Genomic DNA, 25,773 nt, shown 5'->3' with positions numbered 1-25,773 from the left:
TATATATATATATATATATATATATATATATATATATATATATATATATGTATAAATAATGTATGTATGTATGTATATATATATATGTATGTATGTATGGTATGTATGTATGTATGTGTGTGTGTATATATATATATATATATATATATATATATATATATATATATAATTTTGTTTTTTTTTAATAAATCAATTGTAACGTTTGGAACCACGTCTCATGCCTCATTTAGTGGAATGAACCTATGTGCTTTCTGATATTTCCTTAGGTGAAATTCCCAAGGTGGCGTTGTTGACAGCTGTTGGTTGCTCCCTGAACAAGGTGGAGGGTTGCAGCGTGTTTGGAGCACGCCATATCTATAGCTCACTCGTATTGCCACATATATGATCTGACCTGCTGATTAAATACTGAACACAGGTCTGTAAAACAGAATACATGTATGTCCAGTCCAGCAGGTGGCGTAGTGCACCTTTACGCTGGCCACGGACCACCGGAAAAAGCAGAAACCGAAAGCTGCTAGCAGAGCTAGCTTGTTGTGTGTGAGGAGAACATTTGAGGCTCTGCAGTAAAAACGTCTTCACTTCAGTCTCTGGGAGAGTTGATCAGCTAAAGCGACTAACTGCTGCTGCTGCAGAAATCTTCTCACCAGGCTGTGGAAACTTTCTTCTCCTCCTCAACAACTTGGTGGAGTTCTTTCCAGAAGCAGAGAAGATATTCTGCGGTCTTCGTGACGATCGGAGCTCCTAAAGCAGGTGATGGGTGAGAAAAGCTTTTCTCTAGACTTCCTGCCCTCTGGATCTGTTGCTGTTCCTTTGGCCTCTCTGAGAAACGCGCTCGTTTTGCTGCTTTCATCAGATTGAAGAGGTTCCCTCTATCAGACTCGCTCATCTGAGTTGGTCATGATGCAGGATCGCTGCTCGCTCTCTCATCCATCCTGCTCACACTCTCCGACGGAAAAGCCCCGAATCTGAATGTGACTCTGGAGGAAAAAGCGGTTAGCTCTACTCCGTGAACTCTGGTGAGCAAAGGTCCTCTTTTCCAGACTGGATCTGTCCTCAGCTGATCAGAACCAAAGCGTTGGATCTTTAATCTCCTGCGTTGTTCTGAAGCAGCATCTTAATCAGCTCTCCTGCTTTGTTTCTATTGCAGCTGTTAGCTAAACACGGCTAAAGAGAACCTGCTACCACTTCAGGATCATCCATCAGCATGGACGCAGGTACTGGTGTGTGTGTGTGTGTGTGTGTGTGTGTGTGTGTGTGTGTGTGTGTGTGTGTGTGTGTGTGTGTGTGTGTGTGTGTGTGTGTGACAGTTCTGTGAGCCCCTGACACAAACACAGCATCTAAGGACAGCAGCATCTAAATGATCACATTTCAATTTTAATATTTGAACAACAAAAACAACATTTCAAGCAGCTCTGTTCCTGCAGCAAAGGCAGCTATAGTATCATCACATGGTTAGGGTTGATGTTTAGAAGAACAAGTCCTTTAACACCGACACCTGCAGGTGTCTCTGAATAAGTAACTAGAATCTGATTAAACATTGATATTTCATATTTATATGGGACTATCGCATCTTGTTGATGATTTTAATAAATACGTGCTAATCATAACACTACATTATCATCTCTGAGATCGTCACACAGACAGATTAGCTCCAGCTGAGTCAGATTATGACTGAACAGATTTAACAGTGACGGTTCATATTGTGGTCTTCTACGTTTCCCCTGTATCTGTCTACAACAAGCTAGTACGGCAAGCCATTTTATATTTAATTAGCTACACCTCTCTGTAATTCCTGTTCTACATAACAAGAATATAATTTATGCTTGTCCAGATAGTAATCTTACTGATGACATTAGGAAAGATATGAACAAGTAGAAGTGACATGTAAGTAATAAGTAATATTCGTAATAACAACTGCACTAGTAGGAATTTCGTAAGGAGGGGGAGAAACGTCCTCCACTTCTAATAACTGCTCAGAGTGAAGGGAGCTAGCATCGTCTTCGTCACCGCCGCGGCTCGGCCCTCTCGGTCCTCCAGGCAACGCCTACTAATGTTGCAGTTTTTAAAATTGATACGTGGGTGGAGAAGGACTCTGAGGGGGGCATTACCACTTCTTTAAAAAAAAAGAGATTTAATGTTATGCCTGACTGCGCCTGACAAAAGTATTTTAATTTTATTTATGCATTTATGTCTGTACTGACTGAGCACTGAGCCTAACTGGTGTTAGACAGCATTTTTATTTACTTTAGTATGAATTGGCCTATCAGCAGCAAAGTTCAATAAAATAACCATTTCCATTGAAGTACCCATCTTTCTTGTGTTTATTATCATTTTTCACATAATTAAAGCAATCTCATGCTAAACTTAAGAAAAATGTAATAATTATCCGATTAATCGACTAATCGTTTCAATAGTCGGTGACTAATCGACGATTAAAATAGTCGTTAGTTGCAGCCCTACCAAATAGTCATTTTGACTCTTCACATGTGGATTGAGCTGATTTGAGTTCCAGGGTTTCCCCCAGCGCTTTATAAGCCTGGTGGGCCACCATGCTTTGCTTGCCCACCCACCAGGCTAAGCGTCATGCCCCGCCCCCCTCCCCGACCCTACCGTGTCCGCTGACATGAACGGCGCAGCAAAACTAGAGCCCTCCATCAGCTGATACTGGTGAGAAACAGCAGCAGAGCATGTGCACACACCCCACCCCCACTCTCACAGAGGAGCGCTGCGGGACGGCACGCGACCCCCCCCACCCCCCACACCACCCCGCTCTCACGGAGGAGCGCTGCGGGACGGACCACTCCCATGCCCCTCCAGGAGCTCTTTCCCCCCCACCACCACCCCCGATGGCCGAAGGCACCAGGCTTAACTCATTTTCTGGGGAAACCCTGAGTTCTCATCTGGGTGTTTCTGCAGTCCATCTTGTCACTGAGTTTCTGGTGAAGAATCATAAAAGTGCTTTTCAGGCCATCGGTCCCAGCGTGCTCTCTATAATTAATGCTTCTCTGGTTTCTGGTCAGGTCTCTGCTTACTTTAAGAACGCTGTAATCCACCCGCTTCTTAAAAAACCGAGTCTTAACCCCTTGCTCCATAGCAGCTTCAGACCCATCTCCAAACTTCCGTTCATCTCCAAGATCTTGGAAAAGGTTGTGGCTAAACAACTCACAGCTGCTCTTGATGAACATAACATCGATGATAGCTTCCAGTCAGGTTTTCGTGGAGCTCATTCTACTGAAACAGCTCTTCTTAGGGTCTCTAATGACCTTCTGACTCACAGTGATGCAGGGGACTGTTCTGTTCTGGTTCTGCTGGACCTGACTGCAGCCTTTGACACTGTTGACCATCACCTGCTACTGGAGAGGCTGAGAGACTGGGTAGGCCTATCAGGATCTGCTCTGGAGTGGTTCTCCTCTTATCTCTCTGAGCGCTCCTTTTCTGTGTTCGTCTCCAAGTTTAGGTCCTCCACCACCTCCCTTACCCATGGTGTCCCACAAGGTTCTGTGCTGGGGCCTCTGCTCTTCCTCCTCTATCTGCTTCCTCTTCAGCAAATCCAGAGCTCCTTCAAAGGAATCTCCTACCATCTTTATGCAGATGACATCCAGCTGTACATCTCCTTTAAGCCCCATGAGATGTCTAAGCTGCAGCTGTTACACACCTGCTTAGACTCTACGTTGCTAAGCTGAGTCCCATTCTGTCCCGCTCTGAACTTGAGACAGTTCTCCACACCTTCATCTCCTCATGCTTAGACTACTGTAACTCTCTTTTCACGTGTCTGAGCAGAACCTCCCTGAACCGTCTACAGGTGGTTCAGAACGCCTGTGCTCGGCTTCTGACCAAGTCCTCCAAACACACCCACATCACCCCGCTTCTCCTCCAGCTTCACTGGCTGCCAGTCAACTTCAGGGTTCATTTCAAGATCCTGGTTCTGGTCTATAGGGCCTTACATGGACAAGCACCATCTTACATTGGTGATCTTCTTAGTCCCTACACCCCCAGCAGGTCCCTGAGGTCCAGTGATCAAAGCCTACTGGTTGTGCAGCACCAGGCTAAAGGTCAAAGGTGACAGATCATTTACTGCAGTGGCCCCCAGACTCTGGACCTCTCCCCCTGAGCCTGAGATCAGTGGACTCAGTGGTCTCCTTTAAAAAGCAGCTGAAGACTCACTTGTTCAAGCTGGCTTTTGGATGACCTTCTTCACCTCTCTCTCTTTGTTCTGCTCTCCCCACCTATTCCACCTTCCTCAGAATCCACTGATTTCCCTCTTTCCTATTCACTCTCTCTCTTTCTTTACATTTTTTAATCACAATTGTCTATTTTTTTTTTGCTCATTAAAAAAATCATTTTCTAAATTATTTTTTACATTTTTTGGTTTTGTGAAGCGCCTCGTGATTTTTATCTTGAGAGGCGCTATAGAAATGATCTTTATTTCTTCTTCTTCATAAAGCATCACTTCTTCCCGACGTCATAATCCCGATATTTAAAGGGGACCCATTGGGATACAAGTCTGTCATCAGCACTATTGAACATGGGATTGAGAGATGCACTGACAATGATTCAGATCACCTTTAGTTTTTGCTTCAGTTCACATGTGGACAACCACATGAGTTGGCTAAAAGCTGCCTCCACATGGAACCCTCAGCAGGTTATGTTCATGCAAGGCAGATGTTAAAGGAGTTCTTTGGAGATGACTTCAAGATTACTGAGACTTATATGAAGGAGATATTAAACTGGCAGATAATTAAACTAGGGCTGCAGCTATCGAATATTTTTGTAATCGAGTACTCTATCGAATCTTTTTTTCAATTAATCGAGTACTCTAATAAATTACCCTTTTGTGTTTGTAAACCATGATATCAAATAGCATGTCATAATTATGAAAGACCTCTTAAAATGAGCAAGCAATTGCCAGTTATTCTTCAAGTTTTATTCAAAATTAGTTTTCAAAACTTCAGCACTTCAACTTTACTTCACAGTAAACAAATGCCTGTGCAAAAAATAAGTATACAACCTGAGCCGATTTTCCCCTCGTGCGAGAATCTGCTAGCCTGCAAGCCAGACAAAAACTAGGAGGATAACTGTTGAAGTAGCGCTGCGAGCGGCTGCGGCCCAAACAGAACCAGAACCGCTCACGGCGCATGCGCAAACAGCTCGCCGGCTGTTTCCCTTTTAACACACGTCCGTTTTAATTTCAACACTTTTTTTCTCACACACTAACAAGGATTGTCGAGAAAGCATGTTTGCTGTGGTTTTGTCAAATTATACTGATCACAAAACATTTATTTACTTTCTTTCGTTTTCCTCCGCCACTCATAAATACCCGTGTCCTCCTGCAGAAACCCCGAGGGACAACAGACGTCAATAACAACACAATAAAAAGTCCGACATATTGTGTAAAAACTGCTATTTTTTAGCACATTTTAAGTCCGATGTGTTGCTACCAGATGTATGGTGTGAGCTGAAACAGAGTGCTACAAACAAAAAAGTCGCACAGTGTCCGCAGAATATATAGAAATACAGGCTAAAATGTATTATCTTGTAGAGGCTCCGAGTCCGCTTGCAGAAGTGACATTTACAGGTGCTGCAGCACGGAGGATGTGGTGTTGTGCTAGGCTAAATCCCTTTTACAGTATTTATACTGGACTACGTTTTCCACCTTACGACGTGAAAAATGGTCCCGCACCTTTGACATTTTGTGTCTTTTTCGCACTCCACCGGGGTTCACGTTGTCCGCCATGGCTTAAGAGAAAGTTAAGTTACATTCGCTACTCGCGTGTGCGTTTAGTCCAGTGGGCATGTGCGTCACTTATTTCAGCCCGGGTGAAACATGACCACGGGCGATTGCAAAGCCATCAATTAATTAAACATGAATTAAACGAAGCTTCGAGGCAGAGGATTTGACACGAGGATTTTTTGTACTCGAATTATTCGAGGTACTCGAGGAATCGTTTCAGCCCTAAATTAAACCAGAAGATGGCCTAGCGCTGCAATCCTTTGTTCTATTTTTGACAAGTTGTGCCAATGCTATGGCTGATATTGATTACCCGGAAGACTTGGATAACACAGTTAACATCAAGATGTTGGTTAGCAAGCTTCCGTACAAGTGTAGTGAATACAATATGTTGAATTATGACCAATAAGATGTGATGATTCTAAATAAATATAGAATATCAACTTGATTGATCTTTGAATGTTTAATCAGAAGAATTTAGGATTCTTTGCTTTTTCAGTGACCGTAACACACTTCGTATTAATTCAGACAGTCAAGGATATAGTTAAAAAATTTATTTTATTCTTTCTGTCCTAATTATAATACATGACAAGCTATGATGATGATGTGAGTGGAATGTAAATGGGTGTGGTGGAGGGTGATGTGTGAGGTGGAATGTGATGTGAGGTAGATTATCAGAACCTTTGTATCCGGAAGAGATTGTGAATTCTGGGTATTAAAGACTTTGTCGTTTGCTATAAGCTAAGAGTTGGTTATCAATAAAACAGCATCAAGACTAGGGATGAGTACCGAATTCGGTACTTTTTAAGGTACCGACCGAATTCCATAGTACCGACCGAACACCGATTCACGTCATTTCAAACGGTGCCTCGTTTCGGTACTGCCAAGACAGTTGCGCATGCGCAAAAGCGTTATGTCGCCGGTCCCTGCGAGCCCGTTGTAAACAGAGCAAGCATGGTAGAAAGAACGCACGCTAAAGCTTGGGTCCACTTCACTAAATGTGATGGGTAACTGGGCGATGAAACTAGCGACAGACAACGATCTAAGTGAGACATCCTCATCTTAATCTGCTCCAGTAGGTAAATAAAATGTTTAAGATAACGTTACCTTGATTTGTTAGCTTCCATTTCGCTAATGGTGCGTTCGCTTTCTCCTCGGAACTCCGAATTTCCGACTAGAAGAACATGAACGCGCTCTAAAGTTTGGCTTTACTTTACTAAATGCGACGGGTGATTGGGTGAAGGTAAAACCAGTGACAACGATCTAAGTTTGAGGCATCGTTTTAATCTGCTCCAGCAGCTAAATAAACTGTTAAAGATAACGTTAGCTTGATATGTTAGCTTCCATTGCCACCGTTGTTATCAGCTAATGGTGCGTTCGCTTTCTCCTCGTAAATTCTAACTTCCCAGTAGGAAAAATCAAATGAAAAAGGACGGCAAAAGGAATGAAGATACACAGTAAATTTAGTTCACAGTAAAGATGTTTGCTTCAGTTTAATTATCAGCTTATAAAACTACAAGGACGATGTTAAAATACAAACTTGTATGTTATTTATCGTGATATTTATCAAATATGGTTATATATTGAAAAAATATATATTTAATTATAAAAGAGAATTAAAATAATAAACTCTCAAAAGTATCGAAAATTGGTACCGTTAAGTACCGGTATCGACTCGTAGGTACCGGGAATTAGTACCGGATCGATTCAAATGTCAAAGGTACCCATCCCTAATCAAGACGCCATCTTGTTGTTTATACGTACCCTGATGGAGACCCTCTTTTGGATCTGAGATGTCGGGGAGTTGGGTGACCCCAAGGCATCAAAGTTCGTAGATTAACCGCAATGCGACCAGGTCAGTCCAGAGATTTCTCCAGGTCACAACAGACTTGTTTTGCATCTCAAATAGCTGTGCTCTGAAGGAGCCGTGCTGTATCAGCGGCAGGTGCAGGTTTTGACTGCATGTCAAAAGCTTTGATGGTTCAAAGAGTTTACTCCGGATTGGCCACTCTGAAGGTCTGCTCAAACTGAATCACTCCGGGAAGTGATTTCTGTTTTAATAATTCCTTGTCATATTCCAGCAAGTCAGAATGTGCCGTGTTAGGGAGGTTTACTAAACAAACCTCAGAAACCACTCCTTCCTCAGAAACGAAAAGTTCTGATTTGTGGATTAAACTCTGTGTGACTTTATGTTTCTGTATTTAGCAGACGCTTTTGTCCAAAGCGACTTACAAGTGATAATCGGCATTTTGCCCTTGAGGCTAACAATAACAATAACAACAACAATCATTGACATCAGTCATGGAGAGGAGGGAACAAGGAGTGGACAGTAGAGAGGGGGGATGGGTGCAGGCAAGGTGTTAGTCTAGAAGATGCTCTCTGAAGAGCACGGTCTTCAGGAGTCTCTTGAAAATAGAAAAGGAAGCCGCAGTTCTGGTAGTGCTTGGAAGGTCATTCCACATTTGTGGAACGATGCATGAGAAGAGTCTGGATTGTCCTGAGCGTGGTGTAGGCACTGCTAGCCGACAATCCTGTGATGACCGGAGCGGCCGGGCCGAGACGTAAGCCTTTAACTTTAACCTTGTCATATGGTCATGTGGATGAGAGAATGGCTGATGAGCTTGTCACGTCAGCACACTGATTAAAAGATGTAAATGGATCATTGCAAGACAATATTCATTTCAACTTCATAGATTTAGCACAGATTATTCAAACATTCATATAACATTTGGTAATTCATATAACATCTGAATAATTATCTCATATGAGCTGTGAATGTTCACTTTTTATTCAGAGGCAGGAATCCTGTAGAAGCGAAAAGGAGAAAGCTTGAGGCCTTGAAGAACAGCTTGTTGACAATATGTTATCTTTTGTGCCAAGCACTGTAGAAACTCCAGCCTTTAGGAGACAGAAGAGAAAATCCACCCTAGTGGGCTTGTTCTTGCAGATGATGTTGGTCAAATACACAGGTGAAAACTGACCCTTTCTGGACATTACACAAGCTTAGGGAGGCATGGAGAAAGAAGGCTTGTGATCTACAGGAGAACACACGAAAAAGTGTAAAGTTCAAAGACTTGGTTAACTTTGTCAATAAGCAGGTTAAGTACATGCTTCGTCCGCTGTATGGAGATATTAAAGAGATGACAGGTGTGAAAGAGCCTGCAAAACAGAGGTTTAAAAGACCACGTCCCACAGCAGCACAACCTAAGAGTATTCTCTACGAATAATTATCATCCTAAAGCTGATGTTGGAGGGCACATGGACATTCATGAACAGGAAAATCCAAGGGGGGTGACGACCCATTTAGATGCAAAGAACAAGCCGTGTGGTTTTTGTAAAGGAGCGTACACCCACATTTTACTGCGCACGATGGGAAAAGAATCACTAATGAATACTTCTGCTGTAAACAGACTGGAAATTAGCCCTGGATGGTGATCAGTATATTCAGCTTCCAGAAGTATTTTCTCATGAGAGTATTCCAGTGACCCAAGAAAGTATTCCCCGGCAGGAAGATGTAGATATCTGGCCACATTTGAAGGATGTGAAGCTTCCTACAATCAAGGCTGAGGTAGGTTTGCTTATTGGAGCTAATGTTCCCAAGGCAATGGAACCACTGCAGGTAATCCACAGTGTCGGAGATGGACCATACAGCATCAGAACCAGACTAGGATGGACAATCAATGGACCGCTTGGAAGTTGTAATGCTTCGGGGGACAGAAACAAGCAGAGTGAAGTGACTGCTAATAGGATTTCAGTTGCCAGGTTAGAGGAACTTTGGCAGTTGCAGTTTAGGCAAGACTTTCCGGAAGCTGGACAAAATGAAGACACAGATGTCTAAAGAAAATTGAAGGTTCGTTGAGATGGTGTCTCAGTCTTCAAAGCTTGTTGATGGTCATTACAGTGTTTGTCTTCCCAAGAGGAACAAGGCCATGTCCCTGCCAAACAATCGAATGGTTGCAGAGCAACGTGCAATCAATTTACAGAAAAGGTTTCATAAGGACGACAGGTTTCATGAGGAGTATGTTGCCTTTATGGGCAATCTTCTTCAAAAGGGACATGCTGTGAAGCTTGAAGATGCAGAATGCAAGCATGGAGAAGGACAAGTTTGGTACCTGCCCCACCATGGAGTCAGGTATCCAGTGAAGCAAAAGTTGTGTGTTGTTTTTGACTGCGCTGCAAGTTTTGGAGGAACATCGTTAAACCAACAGCTTCTGCGAGGACCGGACGTAACAAGCTCCCTTGTATGTGTGTTAATGTGTTTTAGACAAGAGGACGTAGCTGTTTTGGCTGACATCAAATCCATGTTCTAGCAGGTTAAAGTCGGCAAGGATGATACAGATTTTTTGCGATTTCTCTAGTGGCCTGATGGGAATTATGAACAAGATCTGGTTGAACATAAGATGTTGGTGCGTATCTTCGGAGCAACTTCTTCATAGAGTGTTGCAACATTTTCTCTCCAGAAGTGTGAAACAGATTTTCAAGAAGAGTTTGGTCATGAAGCCGCTAGGACGGTCAAGAAGAATTTTTACGTGGATGACTCACTTAAATCAACAGCTGATGAAGACACCGCAATCTCACTTTGCAATGATTTGAGACGCATGTTGGCGAAAGGAGGATTTTGGCTGACTAAAAGGGCTAGCAACAGCAAAAGGTTGCTGAGTATTATCCCTGAAGAGGAAAGAGCTCCAGGATTTTACGATCTGGATCTGAATAAAGACCAATGGTGTGCAGAAACGGACCAGTTTAGATTCAAAATCAGCATAAAAAACAAGCCACACACTAGAAGAGGTCTGTTGTCTCCGGTTACTTCTATTTTTGACCCGTTGGGGTTCATCACTCAGGTGGAGCTACACGCCGTAAGGATGCTGTGAGATTTGTGTCTGGGAAAATACGGATGGGACGACAATTTCCCAGACAACATCATCAGAGACTTTAAGCAATGGGTTGAAAGTTTACAGCTTCTTGGAGACTTTGGAGTATCCAGATGTCTCAAAACAAAGCAGTTTAGTTTGCCAGTCTGCGCAGCTGCATCACTTTGCTTACGCGAGTGAAGATGCCTACGGAACAGCAAGCTATTTGCTCATGTGTGACGATAGAGGAGTTGGCTGCACCCTGATGATGGAAAAAGCAAGGATTGCGCCAGTTAAACCTCCAACTATCCCACAAATGGAGTTAACCACCACCACTGTGCCTGTTAAAATGGACAAACTCTTAAAGAAAGAATTCCAGTTGGAGCTTAACGACTGTTTTTTGGACCGATAGCACAGCTGTGCTTAAGTTCTTGAACAGTGAAAGTGCAAGATTCAAGATGTTCGTCACTAACAGAGTTACGAAGATTCTGGAGGACACACAAACATTGCAGTGGAGATACATCAATACCAATTTGAACCCGCCAGATCATGTCTCAAGGGGACAACGTGTTGAGGTTTTTCTGTGAGGCGAGAGCTGGCTGACAGGGCCAGAGTTTTACTCAATCCTCAAGATCAATGGCCTAAACTTCAATGATCCGGAAGTTACAAAAACCTGTTCAATGCATGTAGCAGTGGTCCAAGATTCAAAGGAAGAGAAAAGACAGACAAGAGGATGCCTTAAGCCGACTTCCTTTAGAAGTCCTTTATCTGCAAAGACTTAAAAAAGGCAGAAATGGAAATCGTGAAGTACTGTCAAAGGCAAGACTTCCAGGAAGACTTTGCTATGCTAAAGCAAGGGCACAGGGTGAACAGGCTTAGTACGCTGTACACGCTCAATCTCATTTTGCAGGATGGGTTATTCGTGTTGGAGGAAGCCTAAGTAAAGTGGCTTTGCCACACGATACCAAACAACAAGCCTTTCTGCCTAAACATGTCACAAAACTGATTCTCGAGAACATTTATAAAATTATGAGTCATGCAGGAAGAAATCATATGTTGGCAGAACTACGTCAGAGATTTTGGATACTTGGAGTAAATGGAGTCATCAGGAAGTTCTTATCCAAGCGTATCGCATGCAAAAGATTACATGGAGCACCTGGCAACCAACTCATGTCAGACCTTCCAAAATGTCGGGTCAAAGTAGACGATCTACCATTTACAAGAGTCAGAGTTGATTACTTCGGCCCGTTTCTGGTATAACGGGGAAGAGGACAAGCAAAGCATTATGGAGTTATTTTTGTGTGTCTTGCTGTTCGTGCAGTACATCTTGAAGTTGCTCCATCGTTGGATATGGATGCATGTAGGGCTGAAACAATTCCTCGAATACCTCGAATAATTCGAGGACAAAAAATCCTCGAGTCAAATTCTCTGCCTCGAGGATTCGTTTAATTCATGTTTAATTAATTCATGGCTTTGCAATCGCCTGGGGTCATGTTTCACCCGGACTGAAATAAGTGACGCACATGCCCACTGGGCTGAATGCACACGCGAGTAGCGAATGTAACTTAACTTTCTCTTAAGCCATGGCAGACAACGTGGACCCTGGTGGAGTGCGAAAAAGACACAAAATGCCAAAGGTGCGGGACCATTGTTCATGTCGTAAGGTGGAAAACGTAGTCCAGTGTAAATACTGTAAAATGGATTTAGCCTACCACAACACCACAACCTCCATGCTGCAGCACCTGTAAATGTCACTTCTGCAAGCGGACTTGGAGCCTCTACAAGATAATACATTTTAGCCTGTATTTCTATATATTCTGCGGACACTGCGACTTTTTCGTTTGTAGCACTTAGTTTCAGCTCACACCGTACGTCTGGTAGCAACATGTCGGACTTAAAATGTGCTAAAAATAGCAGTTTTTACAACACGTCAGACTTTTATTGTGTTGTTATTGATGTCCGTTGTCCCTCGGGATTGCTGCAGGAGGACACTGGTATTTATGAGTGGCGGAGGAAAACGAAAGAAAGTAAATAAATGTTTTGTGATCAGTATAATTTGACATAACCACAGCAAACATGCTTTCTCGACAATCCTTGTTATTGTGTGAGAAAAAAAGTGTAGAAATTAAAACGAACGTGTGTTAAAAGGGAAACAGCCGGCAAGCTGTTTGCGCATGCGCCGTGAGCGGTTCTGGTTCTGTTTGGGCCGCAGCTGCTTGCAGCGCTACTTCAACAGTTATCCTCCTAGTTTTTGTCTGGCATGCAGGCTAGCAGATTCTCGCACGAGGGGAAAATCGGCTCAGGTTGTTTACTTATTTTTTGCACAGGCATTTGTTTCCTGTGAAGTAAAGTTGAAGTGCTGAAGTTTTGCAAACTAATTTTGAATAAAACTTGAAGAATAACTGGCAATTGCTTGCTCATTTTAAGAGGTCTTTCATAGTTATAGCATGCTATTTGATATAATGGTTTACAAACACAAAAGGGTCATTTATTAGAGTACTCGATTAATCGAAAAAAAGATTCGATAGAGTACTCGATTACAAAAATATTCTATAGCTGCAGCCGTAGATGCATGCCTTAATGCTAAAAGAACTTTTATAGTCAGTAGGGGTTGTATGCACTTGTCGTCTTCACTGCTCTGTAGTGACTTTTTATGCCTGTCATCGACTAGTCGCTGTCACATGATAATGACCGACAAGATGCAGTCCTCGGAAAAGACAGCAGGTGATGAGCCCCTGCGTGTCGGAAGCATCGACATATAAATATTGGACAATGGGTTTCCATAGGATCCAATAACACGTTTTTGAGGCTAAATGGGAGGTGGCCACCACCGCCATTTTGACCGTGTCACGGGTTCAGTCAAGCCCAGACAATTCCACAAAAGGGAAGAGAGGTGGAGCTGAGGGTGGGGCTGTAAGGCTGGGATCAACTGAGGACACCCGGTCGAACTAGCTACAAGCTAACCCAAAGCTAACGCGGAGGTGGGAGCTAAGCTAACGGAGGTAGCAACCTAGCTACAACCGGAGTTAACTGTGCACAACACCAGAGCTTCTGAGTCCCGAGATACGCCGGGCTGACCGCTGGGTAAAACCGGGTGGAACAGAGGTCTCAGAGACCTCCACAAGCCGGCAGCCACACAGCAGGCAAGCGCCGCTGCGATCAGAGATGTGCAGAGCTGCCGCTGGGGAGAACCAGGTGGAAAAGTTTCCATCCCAGATCTCCACAAGCCGGCAGCCCGCGCAGCAGACAGAAGCTGCGATCAGACAGAGGTACGCTGAACTACGGGGAGGGGAGAATCGGGTGGAAAACAGAGGTCTCCCGAGAGCTCCACAAGCCGATAGTGGGAACCCAGCTCTACCAACATGTTATATTTCAACCCATTTTCTAAAGTGCAGCATTGTGTTAAATGCACTGGGTTTTACCCTTTACATTTAAATTTCATGGTTAAACAGTACATGTTAAAATCTAAGCTCAGCACGGCAGTGACCTAAAATACATAAATATAATTTTACTTACCGAAATAAATGAAGTGGAGACTCCTTGGATGCTCTATTAGTGCAATTAATACCACAGCAAGTCATTTTGTCCAACAATTGCACAAAATATATCCAAAAAAGAATACACAAACGCTACAAATAATGGTCTAAGTTGAGAGACTGAAAATGACGGAACAGTTTTCAGGCGAGGCCGAGGCTCTACTGAGGCCTTTCCACGGAGCTGGCTCTGCGGTCACGTGGTCGGATGCTCATTAATTATACAGAATTTTAGGCTTTTAATACACTTAAACAGAAGAGTGAGAAAAAAATTCACCCCCCTCAGAGTTGTCATGAGTGTAAACTAGATCATTTAAACCAAAAACATGTTTTGGTACAAGGCTGTAAACATGTTTATTTCTGCTGTGAAATTGACTCCCATGTTAAAAATACCAATGAGGATTTGCTTGCTTCTGACACCAGCCCCCAGCGGATGAGGGTGGAACTGCAATTTATTTCATTTCAGCGTTTGCTTCAATATTTCACCCGCATTGTTGGGGCTTGGTTGGGAGCCAATGCGCTGTGCCAGAGCGTCGGTACTGACACCCGCAGTAAAACTGACATTTAACCAAATTGTGACCTTTTCCCTCTTGCAATTTAACCTTCCCCATCCTAACCTTAACCAGCTTGCGCATGCAAAGCTCTGATTGTTGACGCTCTCCAGACATCTGCGTCCTGAGCACGGCCACAGTAACATTATCAAATTAGGTGTCGCCACCTCAAAAACAAATTTAACACGCGATCGTTCATGTCGGCTCATTTCCTTTTACGTTTTCAGTTTTTTATTTGTGCTTGATGCTTTTCGCTGCTGTGGAGCGGGGTGCATCACCTGTTTTGTCCTCCGGTGACGCACCTTACTGATGCGGCCGGCGAGCACTCCGCTGTTTTTGCGGTCGGTAGATCTTTTAGAACTTCAGTTTAAAGGTAACTCATGAGGTTGTAGCAAGTTCCAGCAGGTCAAAAACAGTGGTCAGAAACAAGGGTCACAGAAGGGTCACAGGGACAAGAGTTCAGAACTTGCTGCCGGGGACAGAACTGGGCAAAAGGTCAGGAGGCAGTCTGGCTCCACCCCTGGATCCACCTCTGGTGGGAAAAGAAGGACTGGAATAGAGTGAAGACAGCCCGTTGGATCAAGAAGCCCTCTCACGAATGCTGAAGGAGACCTACAATTTGCTACAAACATGATGATTTATGATCTGTGCCCTCATGTAGAGTGCTGCATGAAGTGATAATGACACCAGATGTTTTGTGTTGAGCTAAAAAGTGTGTATCTGGTAAATGACCCCATGACCTTACTGTCATGAGATAATGATATATGTGACTTTTACCTTGTCTAAAGCTGACCCAGGAATGATATAACAGCAGCAGCTCTGATCGGAGCTGGGACACGTTTTGGGGCAGTCGACTGAGACAGAAGGAGCTGTAGCTCGAAGACAGAGTTGGTGTAAATCAACTCCTTATTTCTTAATTAATCATTAGAACTAATTTCTCCTTGGGGGAAGCAGTTAGTTTTATATTTACTCATGTTTGTATTTTTTGATCTTGTAATAAACTTTTTGGAAAAAGATCCATATTCCTGATTCTTTCAGGTTTTCTCTAAAGCTTAAGAGTTGGAGCCCTGACCATTAATTGCACAGAGGTAAGCACATTAATTATAGGTTCCTGAATTATCAGGATTTACTTTACGGTTTGTGACAAATTAATATAAAGTAACCTTAAGATAAAAGGAGCTTGCCTCCTCCCTCACCCGCGAGTAACGAGATGTCTTAAGGATGATAAAACCAGAACATTAGAGGTTAATTTTGGCTCTGATTCGCAAGTGTGAAAAAGTCTCTATCAGCGCTGGAAGGTTGGATTAATTAGATAAATTGATAAATCTATGTTAGCCTGATGAACAAACAAGAATCATTTTATAGTTACCAACCACCCACATAAGCTGACAGGGGCGCAGTTAATCCAAATAACCCAAATAATTGCCAGCCGGGCCGGCCTCCCGCCAGGCTTCGTCCCTAGTACCTAAACCAAAGATAACGGGATTGATTAAAAAGAAGTGGGCTACTAGCCTGGCAAGCCAGACTAAATAAATGTATTATTTAGTCTGGCCACGCTCCATTGACGGCTCTCGGTTGTGGGGCGGGTTCTACCGTTGTCTTTCAAATGATCTCCGCATGCTACTGGACAATGAATGTGACATACTCTTGTTTCACTCTGTTGCATCATCCCACCCACCAGGCATGTAGAGTGTCCTGATTGGCCCACAAAGCGGATAAAGCTCTGTGATTTGTTCACTAAGCAGATAGAGCACTATGATTGGCCCACCATTATGGACCAATCACAGCTCTTTATGTGTTTGAAACCCCTCTAGAGAGCTGTGATTGGCTAGCCAGAGTCCTGGTAGGAGCTGCTGAGGTTCCAATGGAGCGTGCCTAGACCAAACTTTGCAAAGCAAGAATTTGGTCTAGTTCACTCGACTAGTGGGCTACTACAAAGGGACAAGTCTTGCATATCATTTCACCTTTAAAATAGAAGATATGATTCTAACTTAGGAAGTCCATAACCAGGGTCTAGTACAATAATACTCATCCACATCCCCACCGAACCCTGATAGATGCACAGTCTCATAAGTTCTAACGTAACTGGGTTTTAACGGAACCGATAAATGGGACGTGCACGCGACAAGGTGAATATATATAAACCCATGTAGCAGTTTTTCTTTAGGTTTGAGCGGAGATGCAGGAAGATAATTATCTTGTTTTTATTATAATAAACAGTCAGGACAGAAAATTAGTCAAATAAAAACAAGTTAGTTTTTGTACCTGCTGGTTGCAACAAAATGACACCATTGAAGGTAATCAGAAGTGAGAAACAGAAAAATAAATAATAATTTTAATGTTTAGAGCAGCAGGAACTCTGAGAGGCTGCAGGTGCATCAGTGAGTTTGCGGCTGCTGCGCAGGGGGAGGGGGGAGAAGGCTGAAGCAGAAACTACCGTTGTGTGATGTGTTTAACTTTGAAAATGTGGGCGCAATTTTAATTGTCAAAAACTCCAGCGAACCTACTGACGACCCACCCCCACCCCCCGCGCCGCTTCAGTTGTATGATGTCATCAATGACTAGTCAAAGTCGACTCGATTTTTACTACTTGACTGTCGACTTTAAGAAAAATTAAGTCATGCAGCCCCTAATAGCCAGAAGGGGTCAAGTTAAAGGGATGTATTCTGACAAGGGAACAAACTATTGATCCGCATGTTCAAAGTTGAAGAAGGCTATGTGTGAATGGAACACAGACAAGATTACGAAGACGCTGCAGGAAAAGGGCATCCAGTGCTACTTCAATCCGCCAGCAGGTTCTCATTTTGGAGGAAGCTGGGAGCGTTTGATCCGCTCAGTGAGGAAGGTTCTGAATACTACTGTTAAGAGCAGATTATGGATGATGACGGACTCCACACTTTATTGTGTGAAGCTGAAGCGATCATAAACAGCTGGCCCATCTTCTGGAAACGTTGGTGTAAAGAATACCTTGTGCAGCTCCAGGAACGACAGCGATGGGCCTCATCTGGGAGAAACCTGCGTGAAGGCAATTTGGTGCTTATTGTTGATAACACCTCACCCAGAACCTCTTGGTCTCTTGGACTTGTTACAGAGACATTTCCTGACAGCAAGGGGTTTGTTTGTCAAGTTAAAGTGAAAACCAAGACCAATGAGTTTTGTTGTCCTGTGACAAAGCTGTGTCTTCAAGAATGTGAAGATGAATGAAGATCCTGATCACTTCTTCATTATGGACATTTTGAAATGGACAGTCATTTTCTGTGCGCAGTTCAGTCACCTTCAGTTAAGTGTGTGGATAATTGTTTCAAAGTTGATAACAATTAGATGCCGGTAGTGTAGGAGCCTGAACTGAGGTGAATATAAATAATGATTATAGTTGCTTAGTGGTTCGCTACTCTTTATTGGTTTAAAGTTGCTTAACCCTCCCACTGTCTTTATGGGTGACCCCTCGAGGAAAGTAGACCATTGAGCAGGGTTGATGGTTTATCCCTTGAGGTCCACGTGGCAGGGGTGAGGTGGTGCTCACTCCTCACCCTTGTCACATGGACCCAAGGGATAAACCATCAACCCTGCTCAATGGTCAACTTTCCTCGAGGGGTCACACCCATTAGGACAGTGGGAGGGTTAACTGTTAAATGGAAGTAGTATTTAAGTTAGAAATTTGAATTAAGTACAAGATATGAAGGAAAATGGTTTATTTGTTTTGCATGCTTTCATTGAATGAGCCAGTAGGGAGAGTGTTTATTAGATTGTGGAAATAAGAAAAAAGTGGATGGAGACTTTTCTCAGACAGACAAGACGGGAAGTGGAGCCAGACAGTCTTTTGACCTCCCTCTGCCCGTTAATTCTCCTCCTTACTATTTTGTTTCATTAGCAGCTTATGGAAAAGTCTTTTGTATCGTTTTGTTTTTTGTACCTGTTCAATTTTGAGTAAACAGTTAAAACGCAAGTGGACTCTGAGGATTCTTAATTCCTTAATTTTTTTGGATAAAGACGAAGGAAGAGGGTTATATGAGAGCGCCAGACTGGTCTCCACGTATTTTGGATTAACACTGTACGTTCACAGCATGGTGCACATATATGCAAATCCCCCTGATGTTAACCGTGTTTTTGTCACGATTCTGCTCAGGACGAGGGATTTGGCAATGATAGCCAAAAATCACACAGTGTGATCCCGGTGTTACACTGGCTGCCTGTTAACTTTAGAATTTGCTTTAAACTTCTTTTCACAGTGTTCAAGGCAATAAATGGGTTGGCCCCTGCCTACTTGTCAGAGGTGTTGCAGCCACATGTTCCTGGTCATGCACTCCGTTCTGTGAACCAGTTACAGCTCTTTTCCCAGAACTCTGCTGAGGACAGGAGGGGACAGGACATTCTCGTTGGCAGGTCCAAGTCTATGGAATGCACTTCCTTTAAGCATTCGGCTTTCCCCATCAGTAGGAGTTTTAAAATTGAGCTCAATGACCTATTTCTATAACCTGGCCTTTGACTCTATGGGTTAGCTTTTACGTCTATGTAAGGTTTTTGCCCAGACAGAGCCTCTGCCTTGTCACTCACTCAGGTTGTTACCAGCAGTTTGTCAACAGAAGAAAAAACAAGAGTCCAGGATGTTGCAGAGCTCTGACTGTTTATCCTTTTTCTTTGAACGCAAACAATCCATGACATTAGGGCATGGATTCCCCTTAACAAGCAATCAACAACAACAACAGTACCGAATCCACCCTTTTTAAAGCTAACTTGGAACCAGCCATTATGACATGTTCAATTTTGGCCCCACTCCTCGGATCCATTTCCGGTCACTGCAGGAGTTCCACAAGGTTTGGTTCTAGGTCCCCTTCTATTCGTCATTTATCTACATCCTCATGGTCATATATTCTGCAAATACAATATCAACTTTCACGGTTACGCTGACAATACCAAGCTCTGCATCTCCTCCAAACCAAAGTCACCTCTTCTACCACCCTCCCTCTCTGACTGGCTATCGGAGATTACATCTTGGCTCTCAAGTAATGTAATCAAACTAAACAGCAATAAAGTTAAACTTCTTCTGACTGGCACCGCTTCTGTTTTAAACAATTTCCCCAATCAACATTGATACCACCACAGTTCATCCATCTCTGCAGGTAAAAAGTCTGGGTATCATACTTGATGGCACACTTTCATTCCAGTCTCACATGAACCATGTTACTCAGGCCGCTTATTTCCGTCTACGCAATATCAACAGACTCCATCCTTTTCTCACACCCCATGCTGCTGCAGTCCTCATCAAAAGTCTCAGTACCTCTCATATTGACTACTGTAACTCCTTTCTCTTCGGTCTTCTGACGAAAGCCCTTGATAAACTCCAACTCCTCCAGACCTCTGCAGCAATCAACCTTACTGGTATACCCCTCAAGAAATCACATCACTCCTGTTCTAAAACAGTTACATTGGTTGCCTTTTGAATCCAAGATCATTTACAACACATGTCAGACTCAAGGCCCGCGGGCCAGACGCGGCCCGCGGAGCATTTTTATGTGGCCCGCGAGATAAATATCAAAAATATATTAAAACTGGCCCGCTGGCCGATTTTACCGCAAATACTTCAACTCCCATGATGCTTTGCGGCGTCAGCGCGGAGCCGACGCGCCCCCTCCTTTGTGTTTTTTCCAGCGCCTGCTGCTGTTGTCTGCAGCTCCGCTGTCTCGGACAAACTACACTCCTCTCACTCAGCGCCGAGTTCACTCAGCTATTTTCTGACGTTGAAGCCCAGAAACGGAGATTCTAGCCGCTCAGTAATGTGTTCACAACTGAAAGAGAAAGTTTTCCAACTAACGTCCAGACAGAGCTGATATAACTCCAGCGAGCAGCGACACGCTCTAACCAGCACGACTCTGTGGTTGTGTTCCCTCCCCGACACACAACAACGTGGTCAAGCTGCTCAGACATGTTCATCAGCACAAACCTATGTGAGCACCTGTTGTCATCTAATGTTGTCTTTATTATGATGAAGATGAACAAAACAACAGGAGTCTCCTCCTCAGCTCAGATCAACCCCATGATGCAGGTATCTGGCTGGAACAGGTGAGCATCACAGTAAACCAGTGGAGCAAACTGAGCTTTAAATATGTTGGTTTTATGCTCTTTTTCTGCTCCAAAACATGAAAGTTAACAGGTGAAATGTTGCATTTTCATTTAAGATAAAATGATATTTTTATTTTGTTGTTGGCCCGTGAGAAAAGATTTAAAGATTTAAAAGATTTAAAAGATTTGAAAAATGCTGAATATACCACAAGTAATGAATACCACTGATGCTTTTTATTTAAAACTGACTTGCTCGTGTGTCATTTGGTTATTCCACATTCAGTGTTAATGCAGAAATAAGTTTGTTTCCAAATTTAAAGGTTCAAAATTGCATATATGTTGATAAAGAAAATGTGCAAATTTGCCGTCACTTTTTCAAAAAATATTAAGTTTGGCCCTCGACTCCGTCCCAGAGTTTCATTTCGGCCCCTTGTGAGTTTGAGTTTGACACCCCTGATTTACAAGATTCTGACACTCCCAATTAAATCTATGCATAACATGGCCCTGCCTTATCTGTCTGATTTAATAGCTATTGCTAAAACATCCAGGTCTCTTAGATCCTCATCGGCGCTCCATCTGATGCAACCCTGAGATCGCCTGACCACCATGGGGAAGCAGAGCTTTCAGTCGCTCTGCCTGACGACTCTGGAACTCACTTCCTCCTCCCATTAGAAATATTGACTCCTTTGCGCTATTTAAAGCACACATCAAAACCCACCTATTCAAGCTAGCATATTCCCTTTAGTATGCGATCTTAGAGTAAATGTTAGTACATATTTATATTTGCCATTTATGTTTTTAATGTTCTTTCATTTATTGTTGTAAGGTGTCCTTGGGTCTGAGAAAGGCGCCCACAAATTTTTTTTACTATTATTATTTTTATTGTCATCTTCACACACTGGTGAAATTACGTCTCCGCATTTGACCCATCTCCAGAGCTGTTGCTGCACTCGGGAACTATTTGGTGCTTTAACCCGCTGTGTGTCAAGCAGGGAGGCATTGGGTCCCATTTTAAAGTCTTTGATATGACCCGACCGGGACTTGAACCTCGATGTCCTACAGCAGACTCTCTACCACTGGGCCACTGAGAAGTCATTTGATTTGAAAAATAATTTCCTGTTTTCTGAGTCAGTTTTTATCTCACCAACTTGAAGCAATAATACAGTAAGCGTGAATGTGAAGTTCCATCAATCGGTAATTCACATCATGTTTCTGTTTCCTACAGATGTTCAACAGCTGGTGCTGGTTAAAGAAGAAGCTCCTGAGGAACAGAGTGCAGGTGTGGACCAGAAAGACCCAGAACACCTCCACATGAAGGAGGAACAAGAACAAAACTGGACCAGTCTGGAGGGAGAGCAACTCCATTTGGAGGAGAAAACTGATGCTGCCAGGTTTCCATTCACATTGGCTTCTATAAAGAGTGAGGATGATGAAGAGAAACCTCTGTTCTCACAGCTTCATCAGCAGCAAGTAGAAGACAAAGAAGTTCCAACCAGCAGCTCAGCTCACCAGATGACAGCAGAAACTGGTGGAAGAGCAGAAACTAGCAGGAACCAAGATCTGAACCCTCATGAACAGACATCTTATTCTTCAGAAACTGAAATGAGTGGAGATGATGAAGAGGGTGATGATGTGAAACTAGACTCTGAGCTGTCAGACTGTGGGTCTGAAACTGGAGAAGAAGACAGTGACTGGAATGAAAGCAAGTCTTCTGATATACATATTAGGACTGTCAACAAGTCCTTTAGCTGCCCTGAGTGTGGTAAACAATTTGTCCACAAGAGGTCTCTCCAGAAACATGTGAGAGTGTCAGGTCATTCAGCAATAAGGTCTTCAAGCTGTTTGGTCAAAAAGAAATGTGTTGGAGTGAAGCAACATGTAGACTCATGCAAGAAAGTCCAGAAAGAACTAAAATCATTTAGTTGTGATGTATGTGGAAAAAGATTTAGTGCAATGTATAATTTAAACAGGCACATAAGAGTCCACACAGGAGAAAAACCTTTTGTCTGTGAGACCTGTGGTCGAAGATTTGCCTTAAAACAAGCCTTAGACGTTCACATGAAAGTCCACACAGGAGAAAAATCTTTTGTCTGTGAGACCTGTGGTAAAAGATTTCGCAAAAAGGCAGCTTTAAACAGGCACATGAAAGTCCACACAGGAGAAAAACCTTTTGTCTGTGAGACCTGTGGTCGAAGATTTGCCGTAAAACAAGCCTTAGACGTTCACATAAAAGTCCACACAGGAGAAAAACCTTTTGCCTGTGAGACCTGTGGTAAAAGATTTTGCGAAAAGGCGGCTTTAAACAGGCACATGAAAATCCACACAGGAGAAAAACCTTTTGTCTGTGAGACCTGTGGTAAAAGATTTGGCCATAAATCAGCTTTAAATATTCACATTAGAGTCCACACAGGAGAAAAACCTTTTGCCTGTGAGACCTGTGGTCGAAGATTTGCCTTAAAACAAGCCTTAGACGTTCACATGAAAGTCCACACAGGAGAAAAACCTTTTGTCTGTGAGACTTGTGGTCGAAGATTTGCCTTAAAACAAGCCTTAGACGCTCACATGAAAGTCCACACAGGAGAAAAACCTTTTGTCTGTGAGACCTGTGGTAAAAGATTTCGCAAAAAGGCAGCTTTAAACAGGCACATAAGAGTCCACACAGGAGAAAAACCTTTTGTCTGTGAGACTTGTGGTGGAAGATTTGCCTTAAAACAAGCCTTAGACGTTCACATGACAGTCCACACAGGAGAAAAACCTTTTGTCTGTGAGACCTGTGGTAAAAGATTTTGCAAAAAGGCAGCTTTAAACAGGCACATGAGAGTCCACACAGGAGAAAAACCTTTTGTCTGTGAGACCTGTGGTCGAAGATTTGCCTTAAAACAAGCCTTAGACGTTCACATGAAAGTCCACACAGGAGAAAAACCTTTTGCCTGTGAGACCTGTGGTAAAAGATTTTGCGAAAAGGCGGCTTTAAACAGACACATGAAAGTCCACACAGGAGAAAAACCTTTTGTCTGTGAGACCTGTGGTAAAAGATTTGGCTATAAATCAGCTTTAAATATTCACATTAGAGTCCACACAGGAGAAAAACCTTTTGCCTGTGAGACCTGTGGTCGAAGATTTAGCCGAAAGGGAAATTTAAGCATTCACATGAGAGTCCACACAGGAGAAAAATCTTTTGCCTGTGAGACCTGTGGTCAAAGGTTTGCTTTAAAACAAGCGTTAGACGTTCACATGAAAGTCCACACAGGAGAAAAACCTTTTGCCTGTGAGTCCTGTGGTAAAAGATTTAGCCAAAAGACAGCTTTAGTCTATCATGTGAGAGTCCACACAAGAGAAAAACCTTTTGCTTGTGAGACCTGTGGTCAAAGATTCAGCCAAAAGGCAATTTTAAACTATCACATGAAAGTCCACACAAAAGAAAAACCTTTTGCCTGTGAGACCTGTGGAAAAAGATTTGGCTATAAATCAGCTTCAAACATTCACAGAAGAGTCCACACAGGAGAAAAACCTTTACCCTGTGAGACCTGTGGTCAACGATTTGCCTATAAACAAGCCTTAGTTGTTCACATGAAAGTCCACACAGGAGAAAAACCTTTTGCCTGCGAGACCTGTGGTAAAAGATTTGGTTTTAAGACAGCTTTAAACTATCACTTGAGAGTCCACACAGGAGAAAAACCTTTTTCCTGTGAGACCTGTGGTAAAAGATTTGGCTATAAGACTGCTTTAAACAGGCACATGAAAGTCCACACAAGAGAAAAACCTTTTGCCTGTGAGACCTGTGGTCAAAGATTTAGAGACAAGACAGATATAAACTGTCACATTACAGTTCACACAAGACATAATGACTAGCTGCGACCAGCTGTGTGAGATATTGGCATCCTGTTTGAGTGTGTTTGTGTGTTTTGGTGCTTTATAATAGTTTTAATACATTATTTTGTGCCCCAGCTAACCTAGAATCCTTCTGACAGTAATAAGATGGATTTATGTAAGTTGATTGCGCTGGGACTTTTGATTGCGTGGCTGTTTGCCGCTGGAGGGAATGGAGCTGTCATGGCGGGGAGGCAACTCTACTCCAGGGAGACGCTGCTACAGTTGAGACCGACAGGCAAGACAGTTGAATCGGATCTGGTGCTGCATTGGTTAGAGTCCGCGGATAATGGAAGATCAAGCCATGATGTTTTTGGGAGGAGAAGGAAACGTGGAAAACGCGGTGGTGTGTGAGTCCGCATGAGGAAGTGAGGATTAAATCACATTCCTTTACCCTCAATCATTATGGGAAATGTTCAATCATTGAGGAATGAAACGGATGAATTACAAGCATGTGTCCGATATCAGAAGGACTTTGGAAAGTGCTGCATTTTGGCTTTCTCTGAAACATGGCTTACACATAAAGAACAGGATTCGGACCTGGCGATTGATGGCTTCGGAGCTCCGCTTCGCTTGGATCAACAGGCTGAGTTGATGGGGAAACATCAAGGCGGAGGGGTATGTTTATACGTAAACAAAACAATACTGCAAATCAATCAAGATACGTGAAATAATCTGCAACCCAGATGTAGAACTGCTGTCAGTCTCAATGTGCCCCTTCTACCTGCCGCGGGAGTTCCCGCAACTCTTTTTTTACTATGGTGTATATTAACCCGAAAGCAAATGCGTAGTTAGCCTCCAGCACTATCTTTGACGTTGTACAGAGATGGCAGTCAATTTCCCCAGATGCACCTAATTTCATTCTGGGGGATTTTAATCATGTGAATTTAGGTAAGATGCTTAAAAACTTGTAGCAGTACGTGACCTGTTCTACCAGGAAGGACAGAACTCTGGACATGTGCTACGGGTCTATAGAGAATGCTTATAAATCTTTCTCTCTTCCACCTCTGGGATCTTCAGATCATAACTGTGTACACCTCTTGCCGAACTACAAGACTGTGTTTAAAATAGAAAGGTTGGCTGCTTATACTGAGCCAGGATTCTCTGGAGGTTTCTTCCTGTTTAAAGGGAGTTTTCCTCTCCACTGTCGCTTTATGCTTGCTTAGTATGAGGATTGCTGT

General features: G+C 43.1%; 2 protein-coding genes across 3 annotated transcripts in view; one reads left to right on the top strand and one right to left on the bottom strand.

Annotated features, from left to right (window-relative positions):
* Window positions 1-25,773, bottom strand: part of LOC107373102 (zinc finger protein 665) — a 199,017-nt gene that overhangs the window by 22,723 nt on the left and 150,521 nt on the right. The window lies entirely within an intron of this gene.
* LOC107396960 (zinc finger protein 585A-like) lies at window positions 385-25,678 on the top strand. Its single transcript, XM_070548426.1, has 4 exons — window positions 385-757; window positions 854-1,016; window positions 1,148-1,214; window positions 21,948-25,678. Exons 3-4 carry the CDS (start codon window positions 1,205-1,207, stop codon window positions 24,572-24,574), a joined length of 2,637 nt encoding a protein of 878 aa, XP_070404527.1. The 5' UTR covers window positions 385-757; window positions 854-1,016; window positions 1,148-1,204; the 3' UTR covers window positions 24,575-25,678.

Source organism: Nothobranchius furzeri, chromosome 2 (assembly GCF_043380555.1).
Source record: "Nothobranchius furzeri strain GRZ-AD chromosome 2, NfurGRZ-RIMD1, whole genome shotgun sequence".
NCBI classification, from domain to species: domain Eukaryota; kingdom Metazoa; phylum Chordata; class Actinopteri; order Cyprinodontiformes; family Nothobranchiidae; genus Nothobranchius; species Nothobranchius furzeri.
The sequence above is the reverse complement of the archived record's forward strand: the minus strand, read 5'-3'. Positions and strand labels throughout refer to the sequence as shown.